The sequence below is a fragment of the Solanum dulcamara genome, chromosome 3 (genome assembly GCF_947179165.1).
Source record: "Solanum dulcamara chromosome 3, daSolDulc1.2, whole genome shotgun sequence".
NCBI lineage: Eukaryota > Viridiplantae > Streptophyta > Magnoliopsida > Solanales > Solanaceae > Solanum > Solanum dulcamara.
The window spans coordinates 81,873,541-81,889,513 of NC_077239.1; the positions used below are offsets into that span (position 1 = coordinate 81,873,541).

The 15,973-nt window shown below is 34.0% G+C and overlaps 3 protein-coding genes across 4 annotated transcripts; 2 read left to right on the top strand and 1 right to left on the bottom strand.

The window, feature by feature from the left end:
• Positions 1-744: 744 nt before the first annotated feature.
• LOC129883354 (uncharacterized) lies at positions 745-4,048 on the top strand. The gene is made up of 6 exons (XM_055958005.1): positions 745-1,093; positions 1,286-1,429; positions 1,831-2,019; positions 2,249-2,320; positions 2,747-3,198; positions 3,422-4,048. Exons 1-6 carry the CDS (start codon positions 757-759, stop codon positions 4,046-4,048), a joined length of 1,821 nt encoding a protein of 606 aa, XP_055813980.1. The 5' UTR covers positions 745-756.
• A 1,769-nt stretch (positions 4,049-5,817) lies between these two features.
• LOC129883352 (uncharacterized) lies at positions 5,818-9,409 on the top strand. Of its 2 annotated transcripts, none has more exons than XM_055958001.1 (6): positions 5,818-6,132; positions 6,388-6,600; positions 7,160-7,348; positions 7,440-7,547; positions 7,657-8,111; positions 8,711-9,409. In XM_055958001.1, the coding sequence occupies exons 1-6, from the start codon at positions 5,841-5,843 to the stop codon at positions 9,332-9,334; spliced, it is 1,881 nt and encodes a 626-aa protein (XP_055813976.1). In that variant the 5' UTR covers positions 5,818-5,840; the 3' UTR covers positions 9,335-9,409. The 2 variants fall into 2 exon arrangements, with proteins under 2 accessions (XP_055813976.1, XP_055813977.1); XM_055958002.1 differs by having other exon boundaries at positions 7,443-7,547.
• Positions 9,410-10,260: 851 nt separating this feature from the next.
• Positions 10,261-15,973, bottom strand: LOC129883353 (MACPF domain-containing protein At4g24290-like). The gene is made up of 7 exons (XM_055958003.1): positions 15,438-15,973; positions 14,296-14,534; positions 12,888-13,086; positions 12,618-12,695; positions 12,352-12,535; positions 11,370-11,536; positions 10,261-11,193 (listed from the first exon to the last, which is right to left on the bottom strand). Exons 1-7 carry the CDS (start codon positions 15,696-15,698, stop codon positions 10,471-10,473), a joined length of 1,851 nt encoding a protein of 616 aa, XP_055813978.1. The 5' UTR covers positions 15,699-15,973; the 3' UTR covers positions 10,261-10,470.

A 15,973-nucleotide genomic window follows, 5' to 3' on the forward strand; every position in this document is an offset into this window, starting at 1 on the left:
TCATAAATTCTATGCACAGTGAAGTACCATCACTTTGGGCGCTTACATCATACTATATTCACTTTATTACTTCAATTGCTCATCTTTCTATATACAAAAATAAAAATAGTACTATTAAACTATATTTAGCAATTAACGTGAAATTAATGTTGTTATTTCCATCTCTTAGGATATGGCTTTTTGACAAGAACAGAGGAATATCTGGAAAAGAGAGAAGAAATCATGTACCCCTTGCTAAATAAGTTGTTAGTTTAAAACAAAAAAAGCTGCAAAGCCAATTTTATTTTTTTTTGATTTTCCACAAATTAATTTACTTTAATCAAGAAAGCAAATTCATCTCCAGTGGTAAGTAGGGTAAGTACCTTTTCTTTTTTATTATTCCAAAGAACTAATCTTGAGCAACTTATTCACTGGTAAATATTCCAAATTATATGAATGAAATGAGGAGGTTACGGTTTGAGCTATGTAAACAACCTCTTACAAAATGTGTATAATTCATGTGGTTCGATCCTTTCTTGAGCCCCACGTATAATGAGAATCTAGTACACTGGATTGCTTTTTTTCCTTTTTTATGGATGAAATGAGGTTAACTTAATTTTCACATTTATCCAACTTTCGGTTTACTGCACCACAAGTCCACAATTATAAAACTAATTTGTATATCCATCACAATATAAAATGATGGATATATGCTTGCAGTGTTGTTCACTATATATATGACAAAAAAACTTGGAATATATGCTTACCACCCAAAAAATGCAGAGCGACTTGAGTGACAAAGCAAGTCGAAGATCAGAAGCTTACAGAGCGGCCTCTGGAGGGAGGTCTCTGAAAATTTTAGCCGATTTTTGGAGAGAAGAAGGTGTCACCCCGATGGATAATCGGGGTGACACCATCCTTCACTTTCTCGCAATCCACGGTAACTTGGCGGGTTTCGAAATTCTTGATCCTAATTTGAGTATTAAAGATTTGGAATTTAGGAACAATAGTGGTGATACACCATTGCATGAAGCTGCAAAATTTGGTAAAAAAGAAGTGGTGGAGATGATTTTGAAGAAGGATAACGACTTAGTTTTTGCGCGCAACAACTTAGGTGAGCAGGGGCAGAGGTAGAAGCCTAGATACGCTCTGGGCTCTGCTAGATAGACTCAGTAACTTTTGCTCAAATAGTATATTTGTGTTGAGAAATTCATTGAATATATACTCATTTATTAGCTACAACTTGACAAAGTCATCATTCTAAAATCTAACATATAAAGTTAAAATTCTGACTTGGCTTTTGAAGGTGAGACACCACTTTACGTAGCGGCTTCAAGTGGAGAGAAAGATGTATTTAATCTTCTGGCAAATTGTGATTTTAGTGAGGTAACTATGAAGAGGAATGACGGTAAAACTGTCCTTCATGCAACAGTAGCCCATGACTGTTATGGTAAGTTTTATATTGATAAGCGAATGAGCGGATTCGATTAAATTTCTGACCTTAAAATGTAAATCACATTTATTTGGCAATAGGAGTTTCGAAACATGTGGTCTAACATATCATAACATTTGTGTTGCTATAAAAGTTGTCAATTAAGGGTAAAATGTGAATAATGTCACATCAATTTAAACGCGAACAAAGCAGTTTAACAAAATATTGAGTGAGCAAATGCAAATACTCACTATAATTACCAAGAAATACAAGAGGAAAATAAGCTCTACCTAAGTATTATTTTTTATTATAACTGTGGTGTTCGAGCTAGTTTATCTATGTCTTGATTAGCTACTACAGGTACCCGATAGCTCTATCCATCGATCGACCTAATTATTATTTTGTTTAATGTGAAGCAGATCTAGCAATACATATAGTGAATCTATATCCTGAAATTGTAAACGAACGTGATGATGAGAAAATGAGTGCTTTGAATGTGTTGGCTACAAAGAAATTATCATTCAAGAGTGGATCTGATTATTTGTTTGAAGAAATTGGGAAAACACCTGCTGTTCCTATTCAGATGATTGAAACCATCATCTATTCTTGTAAGCTCACATTTAATATTCTTCTACTATTCTGTTATACTTTGAGGTCATTCATATTCTTATTGTTTGTTAAACGTTTCAAGCTCCACTGAATTTTCACGTGTCAAAATACTTCAGAACCTCTCTAATTTTGACTATGGTTGTTACTTTTCTCTAATTTTGACTATGGTTGTTACTTTTTGTTATAATTATTAATAATTCTACATATATTTATTATTTGATGGAGCAGGTATTCCCCCTTTGTATACACAAGCAAGTACCAAACCTAGCAGAAGGTTTTTTTTCACCAAATTTCTGTTAGGTATGTTTTCCATATATATAACATCCATTATATGATTGATATTCAGAATTGAATGTACCACTTTTACATTTGCTAAAATAGTATATATTACCTACTGGAACATGCAAAGATAACCTGATAGTGTAAAAATTATATGAGTAACTCTCCACTAAAAAGACGGAATTTGTAATTTTGAAAATAAAACACATCATGCACCTACTACAACATGTAAAAGTGACTTGATAGTGTAAAAATTATAAAAGTTACTTTACAAAAAATAAAATTTGTAATCTTGAAAATAAGACAAGCTACCTGCTACAACAGATAGAAGTGACTTGATAGTGTAAACATACATTCTTTTGACTATCAATAGATATTAGTTAAATTCTTATTCCCTACTTTCTCACTTATTTAATTACTTGCATTTTTAAATATATCTTTTTTTAGGTAATTTCTGGTTACAAGTTATTGATGAAGCAAAGCAAAACCATATTCTTGCTCTAATATTAGCAAAAATGTTGCTGGAAAATTATGATTGGAGTTATAGTACTGATAACATTGTGCCAAATCCACTAATACAAGCATCAAAGCTTAAAATCAATGAGTTAGTTGTTGAAATATTGGAAATATACCCTGAAGCTGTGGAGACATTGGATGAACAAAAGAGGAACCTATTGCATATAGCAGTGGAACATAAGAATAGATTTTTGTTTGATTATTTGCTCAAGAAAGTGTCTCATAAAGAAAGGATGTTGGCTGATATTGATGAAGAAGGGAATACAATTTTGCATTATGCAGCAAATGTTGGATCACCATTTAGGACATCTTCAGATCATTTTGAGGAAGTGTGGTGTGTGTTGTCTGTGTTCATGATGATGTGGGGGATTCTTTGGTTTAAGGTACTTTTTTTCCTCTTCTTTTCTCTTTTGTGTGAAATTTATGTTTAGCTAATTGTGTTAGGCTGACAGTCTAACGTAAAACTAACTTATTTGAGTGTTCAACCATGAAGTTTTTCTTAATTATGATGTCATGCCCGACCTTACTGAATTTAATGATCAGCTAAATTCAGATGATTTGATATAATATGTATTGAGAAGATGATGATTAATTTTATCTGTACAGCGCGTAAAATACCAAGTACATCCACGTCTATGGTATGTTAAAAACTCCAATGGCTTAACAGCAGAAGATCTATTCGAGAGAAACCATTTACACGTACGAAAAGAAGCAGAGGACGCCATTAGAAACCTCGCGAATTCAACACTAATACTTGCTACTCTCCTCTGCACAGTCAATTTCGCCGCCATTTTTACAGTCCCTGGAGGATTTGATCAGGAAACTGGCCTACCAATTTTCCTTCAAAGACTCAAAAATGAATTCTGGATGTTGATATTTTACTTAGGTGCAGCACTTTTAAGTTCACTAGTCACAATGGGTACATTGTTATCATTTATTCTTTGCAAATTTCATAGTGATGATTTTTATATTTCTTTGCCTACAAAGGTCGTAATTGCTATGGTTTCAGTATTTTATGCCACAACATTTTCAGTTTTGGCATGTGTTCAAACACTTAATCTTGATAATATTTTTTGGAACAAAGATGTATGGTGGCTAATTATAGTCATGATAGTTGTTGGATTTATTATGACCCTTATTTATATAGATTTAGCATTCCCAATTTTTGATTATTTGTATTATTTTGTTTTTTATTCACTTATATACAATAAGAAAGGGAATTATGTAAATTAATGGTTTTGATTTAGCCATGCATATTTCATGCACTATGTTGTAAACTTTTTGTTATTTGAATAAATGAGAAAGTTAAATTGTTGCTATCCCACCGTTTATTTTGAGTATTGAATGATGGCTTTATTGGACGAATTAAGTTATGCCCTACATTATAGCTTATTTCAGTAATTTTGGAAATATTTATTAACTCAACTCATTTTAATCCACTCAAATTCATTTGAACCTGTTCATTGGTCACTTCTATTCATACTCTTCACTAGTACTCCAATTAGTCATCATTATTTATCAAAATGGTACCCAATATGTTACTTATTAAAGGAAAGTGAAATCATTTTAGAATTTTTTATTCCTTGAATATGAAGTAATAATAAGAATCATTGGCAATAATAGAGGATATAATGTCTGAAAAATAGAGAAGTAATCCTTTACTCTTCACTGAATAAAGTTGTTAATAAGTGGGGTATTGTTTTTCAAATTTCCACAAATAAGTAAAGTTTTAAAAAGTAAACAATCAAAGGCAAGTTGATGCGTATTTATAGTCTTTTTCTTTTTTGTTATTCCAATTAGTAACCAAGCCTTGGGGAGAAATAATTGGCATCACTTTATGAATAGCTTATTTCAGACGGAATATTTGTTTAGTAAACTGCAATCCATTCTATTTTGTTTTATAGATATTTCATTATTCTATTTCAAAAATAATGTCATTTTTCTATTATGAAAAATATTTTATCTTTAAATTAATCATTTTACCTGTAATTTACATGTTCTTATTGTTAAAGAAATATCATGACATGTTTAAGATCCCTGTAGGTTAACTTGTAATATCACATTACTTATTATTTTTACCAAATTACTGATTAATGCTCACCGTAGAGATTAACCTTAATACATAAAGATTAAAGAGTGTGTTTGGTATGAAGCAAAAAAAAAATTATGTCAAAAAAATTTATATGTAATTTAGCAAAATAGTATCAATTTCTGCAGATATAATATTGTATAATATTATATATTGAGATATGTAACACAATATTTTAAGTTGGACTGTATATCTTTGAAAATTTAAAATTTTGTTTGTAAATCGCATTCGCCGAATGCATTTTATGCGTTCCCATGTCATCTCTCGTTTTCGCTTCTTTCTTTATTGTATTCATTTGTAGAGAAATTATTTTAGAATTTTTCTTTCCTTGGATATGAAGTAATAATAAGAATCATGGACAATAATAAAGGAATGTCTGAAAGAAAAAGGGAAAAATAGAAGAAAAGCAAAGCAACCCCTTAAGAGTAAGGAATTAAGTTTAAAACATCAACAATTGTAACAACTTTTTTACACTAGTAGTGTGGCTTAACCTGTAATTCCACGTTTGTTACTCTCTCCGCCCCATTTTATGTGGCACAATTTAACTTGCATTGGCACGGTATTTCAAAAAAAAAGAAAGATTTTTAAAACTTGTGGTCTAAAACAATATTTATGTGGTTGTAAATCGTTTCATTAAGGGCAAAGGGAAAATTTAAAGTTAAATTATTTCTAATTATAATAAGGTGACATTTTTTTTGGGGTGAACTAAAAAGAAAAGGACACCAGGTAAAATGAGATAGAGGGAATATTATTTTTACCAAGTTATAGATTAATGCTTACTGTAGAGGTAATATTTAACCTTTAATTATCTTACAAGTGACTTAATGGTATTTATACCGGTCAATGTATATAACTTAAACTTTGTAAAATGAAATGAAGTGAGTATATATAAACAAGCCAATCTCATTCATCACAAAATATACAAAAGTTACCAAAATGAAAGAAAGAAAAATGCAGAGCAACTTCAGTACCAAAGCAAGATGCAGATCAGCAGCTTACAAAGCTGCATCTTCATCAGGAGTACTGCAATCTCTCCACGTTTTACGCGAATTTTGGAAAGAAGAAGGTGTCTCCCCAATTGATAATCGGGGAGACACCATACTTCACTTCCTTGCTGTTAATGGCAACATGGCTGGTTTCGAAATTCTTGAACCTAACTTGAGCATTAAAGATCTCGAAACTAGGAACAATAGTGGAGATACACCGTTGCACGAAGCTGTCAGATTTGGTAATGTTGAAATGTGTGACTGTCTTGTTTAAAAGTTTAAACTGTCTTAGAGAGAACACTTTTATTTATTTAGTTATGTCTTTAGCACATGATTATACCATGCACACGTGCGAACCTGATTCTTTTTTATGAGCCAAACATGCTTGAATCTAGGACCTCTGTCTGCTCTGATTGATACACTAGTATAATCTAGATGTTTGAGATGTTAATGCTGAGAACACATTTTTATTTACTTAATTATGTTTTCGACGACAGGTAAAAAGGATATGGTGGAGAGGATTTTGAGAATTGAGAAGGACTTGGTTTATGTGCAAAACAATTTGGGTGAGACACCACTTTATGTTGCAGCTGCAAGTGGGGAAAAAGATGTATTTACTATTTTGGCAAAATGTGATTTCAGTAAGCTCACAATGAAGAGGAATGATGGAAAAACTGTCCTTCATGCAACAGTAACCCATGATTGTTACGGTAAGGTTTACATTGATGAGCAATTTTTTGTTCTCTCCAGGTGTCCAGTACTCGCTTTAGGGTCTGACTAATTTAGAGTTGCGTCATGTGTGATCAATTAAAGGAGCAAGCGCTTCCTACCATGATTTTTTTTATTGCGAAAGCTCGAATACGAGACTTCTGATTAAGGGAGGAGATATGTTATTCATTATTTTGTTATGTTATTTTTCAAGAACTTAATTTTCATGGGTAGAATCACTTAACTTATGTCTAATATATATATATATATATATATTTATTTGTGTGTGCTCTATATTTGTTAAGTACCCGACTTTGGTCGAGGGAATCGACAGATATCTCCTTATATTGTCTTAGGCAATTCTCACCTCATAATTATAGGGATTGAGTTAGGTTCAAAATTTGTTTTCCTTGACATAATATCTGTTGTTCTTTGTTAATTCAACGTTGGGCCCCCGAAAAGGTAATCTACTCAGTTCTGGGCGTTATATATCTCTTTATATGGTTTTTGGCAATACTCGTCAGCTTAAACTAATAATTATTTTTGTTTAATGTCAAGCAGATCTAGCAATAGTTATAGTGAATCGATATCCTGAACTTGTTAACGATCGCGACAATGATCATATGACTGCTTTGGATATGTTGGCTACAAAAAGATTGTCATTCAGGAGTGGATCCAACTACCTATTTGCAGTAATAGGCAAAACACCTTCTGTTCCTGTTCAAATGATTGAAACCATCATCTATTCTTGTAAGTTCTACCAAAATATACTAGTAATTAAAGTCGTGGAACTATGTCTGTCACATTAAAGTAACTGAATTTTCCCCTCTTATGTTGTTAGTAGGTATTCCACCGCTATATAAAGAATCAAAACATAGCGATAACCAGACACAAACTGGCACTAAGGTTGTCCCCGTTGAGAGGTCTTCGTTTACCAAGTCTCTATTAGGTACCACTCAGATATCACCATCCATAATTTTGAGAATTGCAAATATTTTTCTAAGTTACACATTCAATTGGTCGAAATGAATTTCTAGATTGTATTTTTGTTCCTCTAGGTAATTCCTGGTTACAAGCTATTGATGAAGCAAAGCAAAAGCATATTCTTGCACTAATATTAGCAAAAATGTTGCTAGAAAAATATGATTGGAGCTATAGTACTGATCTCATTGTGCCAAATCCACTAATACAAGCATCAAAACATAAAATTGATGAGTTAGTGGTGGAAATTTTGCAAAAATACCCTGAAGTAGTGGAGACATTGGATGAGCAAAGGAGGAACATATTGCATATAGCAGCAGAGCATAAAAATAGATTTTTGTTTGATTATTTGCTCAAAAAAGTGGCTAGCAAAAATAGGTTGTTGGCTGATATTGATGAAAATGGGAATACAATTTTGCATTATGCAGCAAATGTTGGGACACCATTTTTTACATCAACTACAGAACATATTGAAACTGTATGGTGTGTGATGTCTGTGTTAATGATGATGTGGGGAGTACTTTGGTTTAAGGTAAGTTTCTTAAAACTTTTCTTTTTTAAGTATCAGTTACTATTTGTTTTGAATAGGTCTGATTCATTAAGATCTTGTACGAAATCTTAAAAATTATTAAGAGGTTATTCACGTAAAGAATTACTAATTTAGTATATCCACTATCATCACCAGTCACCTCCACTACTAGTCGCCATTATATAGCCACCACATAATCCACCATTAACTAGCACCATCGACGACCACCTACATCACCAGCCTCCACCATACAACCATCAGTGTCAACCACCTCTATTACCAATCACCTCCACCACATAACGACTATTGCTGACAACTACCACCAACAATCACCTCCAATATCGACCATCTCTGTCATCAGCCACCACCATCAACTATCTTCACCGCTAGTCTCCACCACCAACTAGCATCACACAACCATCAACAAATTAAACAGTTTCATTAGGAAAACTGAAACATGAAAATGGGCTAGGTCTAACTTGGCCAAAGGTCCTAAATTGACAAAAAAACTTTACATATGTTAATTTTCACTTGATGCAACTCCAACAAAATACACCATTAATCATGTTTTGATAATGTCTAACTCACATATGTTCTTGCAGTATATAAAGTACCACATACATCCACGACTTTGGGACGTTAAAAACTCAAAAGGCTTAAAAGCAGAAGAGATATTCGAGAAAAACCATTTACATGTACGAAAAGAAGCAGAGACTGCAATTAGAAATCTATCAAATTCTACACTAGTACTTTCTACTCTCCTTTGTACCATTAACTTTGCCGCGATTTTCACAGTCCCGGGAGGTTTTGAAGAGAAAACTGGCTTACCTATTCTCCTTGACAAAGTTCAACAAGAACTATGGATGTTGATGTTTTACTTAGGTGCAGCACTTTTTAGTTCAGTATTCACCATGGGTACACTTTTATCATTTCTTCTTTGCAAATTTTATAGCAATGATTTCTACATTTCTTTGCCTGTAAAGATCATAATTGCTATTATTTCAATCTTTTATGCCACAGCATTTACGATAGTAGCCTGCCTTCAAGCACTTAACCTTGAGAATATATTCTTGAACAAAGATGTTTGGTGGCTCATTATAGCTGTTGTAGCCGTTGGCTTCATTATGACTCTTATTTATGTAGATTTGACATTTCCTGTCATTGATTATATGTACTATTTGGTTTCTTATTCATTCTCTGTATCCTATAAGAGAGGAAATATGTAAGTTGATTGAGTTTACAACATTATATCCAAAATGTGAGTTAAATTCCACGTATAGCCGCTCAACTTTATGCATTTATGTAATAGGAAAGTCACAAAATTATTATTCTATGAATCCATAATCTAGAAAGTTGTAAATAAACAAGATCTTTCTTAACAGGAGATTGGAAAATAGAGAAATTGTTGATACATTCAAGATAATTACGTATTTATAAAATATCGTCTCAATTCATCCTATTTCATCCAATCCGAGATAATTACGTATTTATAAAATATCATCTCAATTCATCCTATTTCATCCAATCCGAGATGTGATATGGTTCTAAAGGATGAACTGGATATGGATAGTTCCAACAAGATTTCATTTTCGAACAAAAATATATTCTGACATGTTTCGTCTTTTCCATGATTGAAATAGGAGAGGATACACGTTACACTACGATTTTGAATCAGAAGAGAGATTTCAAGAAATGATAGATTTGTTCATTCTATCAATAACTAAGTTGAATCTAGTGTATCATAAGGAATTTGCCTTTACTATTGATTTCTATGAATTGAATCAAAAACAATTCTTGAATGAGGCCAAGCATGAATCGAAAAAAAAATAATCTTTATTGGCTCTACCTCCTATTTTTATGAAAGAGAATGAATCATTTTCTCAAATGATCAGGAAAAAAAATGGGTCCATATCTCCTACAGAATTATTTGGAAGATCCAAAACCAAATAATAGTGGTATTTCCTTACAACAACATAATGGAAGTAGTCACTCAATACAGATTGATCCGAACTCAAATTCAAATAAGGAATGCATTGATCGATTCTTTTTAATGAATAGATCTTATCACAACTTCGAATATATAATTCAAAAGAATCAAATAAGATAGGATACTCCGAATCATAAAACTATAATATAAAAAAATGTGAAAAGGTGGAAAGAACATAAAATGAATCCATTCATTTCACTAATTTCTTCTGTACAATACTCTATAACATTTTCCTCCCCTGTTTGCCAATTCATAAATAAACAATATGATATATCAAGAAGATATCGGAAGCTTATACGATCGATCAAATGTAACCCGGAAAAGAAGATCTAAAGAAAAGGACAAGGCTACCCCAGAATATGTACACAAAAGAAACTATGATTCATTTAAGAAATCTAATAGGGCAAACTTGACATGCAAACCTATCTTCCCACCTTCTGTAACAAGCTTAGCCGCAGTTACCAACCAATGTCCAGGAGTGTCGTATGGCCCTCGTGCAATCTCAGCCGTATCTACATACTTGAGCATCTTCGTTGATCGAACTGGTACTGGGGGTCCATCTGGATATACGCCCGAGTTAAGAGCAGCCGGAAGCTGCTTTGGTGCAGCATCTGTCTTTGTTCGCTGAGTGAATGTAAAAGTTGTGCTAAGATTTGTCAAGAAACTCGACCTATGAGTACCCTCTGGTGTAGCTGCCCACTCTGTCTTTCGTATAGTGCAGTTGGGAAGATAGGTGAAAAGTAGACGCAAGTGAAGTACCGTCTTAGGCCACTTCCCTTTGCTGATAAGGTGTGCACCAGTTACCACGAAGACACCACTGGTTTTGCCCTGGATCCAGCTTGGATCATGCTTAACTACAGATGAGCACACATTGGAATATCTCGGCCATCTGATGGGATCTAAGAACTGGTCGCTAGATTCATAATCATCGGAGCCTCGCCACTGACATGGCTTGCGTAAGGTTGGGTTATTAACAGACTTGGATGCCATAATGTTTGGTAAACTAGAAAGATGTTGTACATGTATGGCTAACTGGTTGCATTTCTTCCCTTCTAAATACAAACGCAAACCAATGACAGGTTTTTGACCACTTGTAACCTACATATAAGTTACATATCGATCATTAGGTGCCATCATGAACATCAATACCAGTGCATTAGAAGCCATGGCCAGACCAATATCTCATTGAAATGAAGCACATACAGTTTCAACTTTTTCTTATACTTGTAATAAAGCATCAATCTTTTTGCTAACAAAGAAACACCAAGAAGTACCTGGGTAGGTCTCACACAAAGCTTTGGGCCGAATAAGCAGAACTGCAACGCAGGGTAAGATGCTGCTTTTCTTTGATGGCTAAGAGGCAGCTCACAGAACAATGGCGCCCATTGGCTAGGAACTTGAAACTCGAGGAAACACTGTAAATCCTCTAGAGCAGGCTTATCTGAGGATGAAACAATCACGGATAACACTACTGTCATCTTTCACAGGCACAAAAATGAAAAGGAAATAATTGACAGATAAGAAAAATACATCGATTTTATGAAATATGCTAGATACTAGAATTTATTAATAAAGCAGGTTCCTCACATTCTTCTGTATGTATAATTATTTCTTGTGCAAGGTATATAAGTATGCCGAAGAGTTCAATAGAATGTCAAAGGAAATGATCACAAGAAAAAAAAAAAAAACAACAACAACAACAAGCCCAGTATAGTCCCACCATGTGGGGTCTGGGGAGGGTAGAGTGTACGCAGACCTAACCCCCACCTTGAAAGGTAGGGCGGCTGTTTCCGAAAGACCCTCGGCTTAAGAGAGAAGAACAAGGGAGGAGAAACAAGGAAAACAAGGAAAAAAAAAGAAGAAGAAGAAATAGCTCCCGAGTAAATGCACTAAGCAAAGTTCTATCGAAATTATTGTCATGTCTGAACATAGCCTTGTTTTAGCCACAGTAAATACTGCAGAGTAGATAAGGGCTCACTTAGTAGAACTACTAATTTACAAATAAATGGCCAACTATGAAAAGAAAATGATCAACACTAGACCCTCTTAAAGACATGATAGCCAAAAATGTACTCAGCTACATTAACATTCATTAAGAAAAATTAGGCCATCTTTAAAATCTCTAATTTCTTCTGTTCTATTACACTTTGGAACGCTATACAAAAGAGAGGCAGTGATGGACCTTCTTATCTGATTATATACTATTAATGGATGGAAAATATGTTTCTCATCTATAAAAGATTATGAAATACTTACAGCGTAGATATAAATTTATCGCATGGCTGAGATAACCACTTCCTGGAATTCCTGTTAGGAGCGAAGTAATGGGTACAAGTCTGAAGAGTATGCCATCAGGGTAGGCAGCCACGGTCTGAAGCCACTTCGAGTGGCTTTGTGCAAACACATCACCACCTCTTTTTGACCAAATTATAGTGAGACCCTGCTCCACATTATTTGTTAATAACAAATCATATCTAGAAATTCTTCCATTTCAGAACACAAAAAGTCAGAGATTGACTTACATCCTTGCTTGATGTCTCTGTTATGCTAGTAAATTGCATGGTATGCGACTGCAACATGCGATTGAATACCTCGGGGACCTATAGATTTGAAATAGAAATCCATTCAAATATGATTGGCCCCCCTTATGTGCATAACTATTAGAACATACCCAAACATAAATCAAGTGCCTATTTAAATAAATGTAAAATGGAATAGTAAGGGTTCATATATTATAGACGCCCCAGCTTGTTCGGGACTGAGGTCGTCGTTGTTTAGCGAGAGTAAAATACCTTCTTTTTACCCTCTTTTGACTTCCTCTCAGGCAGAGGACTTGCTTCATCAGAAAAGAGACAATCTCCGAGATCATCCAAGTGTGCTTTTAGTTCAGCAGGAGGAACTGTTGAAGATGGTTTCTGCTTAACACAAAGTAGGTCCTGGCCACCAACACCCATACCCACAATTATGTGTGTCCCATAAGCCTGAATAAATCTGCTTAGAATTGTCAAATTAGAAAATCACATGAAACAAGACTACCATATGAAAACACAAATGCACCTCCAAACACTACCATACTGTAGCATAAATTCATCCAACAAAAACAACACACCCAATGTAATTCCACAAATAGAGTTTGGGGAGGGTAGAGAGTGTACACAGACCTTACCCCTAACTCATAGAGGTAGAGAAGTTGTTTCCGATATACCCTCGGCAGTAGCATAAATTAATCTGCTAATCATTAATTAGGAGATCTATTTTCCTTGAAGGACTTAAGTCAAAGAAGATAACTCTAGAAAACGGAATTTCTTTAGAGCTCATATCTAAAATATTCTTAGGTACATACCATTTAAGGAGGAAAATGCTACTAGCTAATAGTACTCCTCTGTCCAATTTATATGACACTAGTACTATTGGGAGACTCAAATGGTTCTTTGTTTGGCAACAATCTCTAGACAAATGTCTTTGCTGAGTATAATGTTTTAGGCATTTTTCAAATATTTTTAATTTATTGAATACTGTGACTTCTAATTGTCTTTAGATATGCAAATTATATTTCAAAAACCAATGAGGGAATTCATTTCTGGTTTAACACCAAAATTTAGATCTTTTGACATTATACTTCGAACCTTATAATTCATTTTGGGTCATAGGAAGTAACTATTAAGATGCTTTTTTCCAACTTTTGATACCATACACATGCAACACTGCATGTATATTCATCATTATCGTTTAAGACACCAATAACTGAAGTTGGAGGTGTTGCAGGATCAGCATTAATAATTACTAGAGGCTGGGGAAACAGCACCTCATCATGTTGAAAACAAATAGAAACCTGATATTGTAAAGTCAAAAATAAGAGGATATCTTGATGAATAGGAAATTCCGAAGTGTGAACTACAATTGCATTTAGTAGCCGCCTCCTTTCCTTACGATATTCTCATCCAAAAGAAATATAAAAAGCAACTACTCCGAGACAAGTTGATCATGGAGTTTTGTCAATTTTGAAATGAAAAATGGCAGATCCTTGAATGCATCAGTACTTATCAAAAAACTAAAAGGGATCCACAAATGCATCCATTAACAGTCTCCTCAAAGGCATTCCAACAATATTATAAGAAATTGTGCTTTGACAGTTAGAACTCACAAATAGCTATTCATCTGATTAATCAAAGAGAGTACAGAGTGGAATGGAGAAGCTACCTGGATAAGGATGCTGGATCCCAATGCGGTGGAACAGCTTTCTTCACTTGGTCTTGGAGTACTAATGGGGATGCTGTCAGGTGCAAATAGTACAACGAGACAAAATAACCATCAAACGCCAGGTATTTAGCATCTGCTGAATCATTCAACCAGGCTCCACTTAAATCAAAAATGGCATTTAGATAGCCTGATGGAACCTTTCCATGTATTGATGATTTTTGATTTAGCAACGCTGACATCTGCAATGAAGATTTAAGGAGAATTTAGAGCTAATGAGACGGCCAATAACATGCTTAACAAAAAGCAACTCTAAATATCATTTTGTCAACGTTATATAAAAAGATATAATTTTTTTTTTGAAATAGACCAACAGAGAAAGATATCATATAAAATGGAGTGAGAGGAGTAATTGTTCTAAAACCTTGACGAAACTAACCAGTAAGATGTAACGACTTCACCTAATTTGTATTGGCCATTAAAGAGAATAATCAAAGACCCCGAAAGAGTTACGTAGTTACAACAATAACTACACCTCAGTCTCAAACAAGTTGGATCGATTATACTATGCATTTTTTAACAATCAATCACAATGATCATTAGAACAACTTCTCCTATTCTTTTTTTGATAATCATGTTGTTTAGGAATACCTCAACTAAATCCACAGGATTCCTACCTCCCACCAACACATATACTAAGTAACTCTAACTACCGAGGCTTGAACAGATGGAAAAGACACCTAATGTTACTTCTCGTCTTTTACCACTCGTTAAGCCAATTTTTTGAGTGGTTAATTTCATCTTAATTTACTAGCACAAAATTCCTGAATATACCACACAAAGAGAACATTTCATAACTTAGATCAATCCTAGCACACTTCATTCAAAAAAAAAAAACAATTGAGAGATGAATGCACAAATTATAAGCTTGCAACACAACTAATCTAAAAATTTGAACTTTATCAAATGCATAACATTAAACCTTAGAACTTTATTAAAAATTTGAACTTTCATTAAAAATTTCAATTAAAACTACAAATTTCATTCACATAAGAACTTCATAACACTAAATTATACAATTAAACAAAAAAAATAAAAATGAAACCAAGTAAATAATCATTAAAAAGGAGGGTAAAAATGTCAACCTGATTAAACTCCAGAACATCAGACTTGAAACGGATGTGGTCCCCTTTATCACATCGGATATTTTCAGACACATCGGGAATTGTAACGCCGCCGGGGATGACGACGTTCCGTCTATTACTCTCATCCAAAATTACCAATCTACCCCCGTTTGAGCATCTTTTTACGAACTTCAACCTGAAATCGCTAGCAAAATCAAACCCACAACCTAAAGCTTCCATAGCCTTAACTTCAATCCGCTTCCTCTCGAATTCTTCATCCATCAGATCAAAAACGACGTAGTTTTAGCCTTAGAGGTTTGTTTTTTGAGCTGAAAAAGTGCAAAGAATGGAAATTAAGAAACACCCATTTAGAAAATGGGGGTTTAAGGTTGATACGGGGTGGGGTGGGGTGGGGTGGGGGGTTAAGGGGAGTAGGTAAGGGGTTTTGGTCAGAAGTAGATGACGGGAGAAGGAAATGTAAAGAGAAAAGGTTTTGACTTTTGACCAGATGTTTCGTCTGTAAATTGTTGACTCCATTAATCTTCTTACCAAAAAGA

Excerpts from the sequence above, each read along its gene's own strand:
- LOC129883352 (XM_055958001.1), top strand. The coding sequence starts at position 5,841 with ATGAAAGAAAGAAAAATGCAGAGCAACTTCAGTACCAAAGCAAGATGC. Across the intron at positions 6,601-7,159 it reads AGTAACCCATGATTGTTACG|ATCTAGCAATAGTTATAGTG; the intron begins GTAAGGTTTACA and ends AATGTCAAGCAG. Across the intron at positions 8,112-8,710 it reads GGGGAGTACTTTGGTTTAAG|TATATAAAGTACCACATACA; the intron begins GTAAGTTTCTTA and ends ATGTTCTTGCAG.
- LOC129883354 (XM_055958005.1), top strand. The coding sequence starts at position 757 with ATGCAGAGCGACTTGAGTGACAAAGCAAGTCGAAGATCAGAAGCTTAC. Across the intron at positions 2,020-2,248 it reads TGAAACCATCATCTATTCTT|GTATTCCCCCTTTGTATACA; the intron begins GTAAGCTCACAT and ends TTGATGGAGCAG. Across the intron at positions 3,199-3,421 it reads GGGGGATTCTTTGGTTTAAG|CGCGTAAAATACCAAGTACA; the intron begins GTACTTTTTTTC and ends TTATCTGTACAG.
- LOC129883353 (XM_055958003.1), bottom strand. The coding sequence starts at position 15,698 with ATGGATGAAGAATTCGAGAGGAAGCGGATTGAAGTTAAGGCTATGGAA. Across the intron at positions 13,087-14,295 it reads GATCCAGCATCCTTATCCAG|ATTTATTCAGGCTTATGGGA; the intron begins GTAGCTTCTCCA and ends AATTCTAAGCAG. Across the intron at positions 12,696-12,887 it reads CAAAAGAGGGTAAAAAGAAG|GTCCCCGAGGTATTCAATCG; the intron begins GTATTTTACTCT and ends TCAAATCTATAG.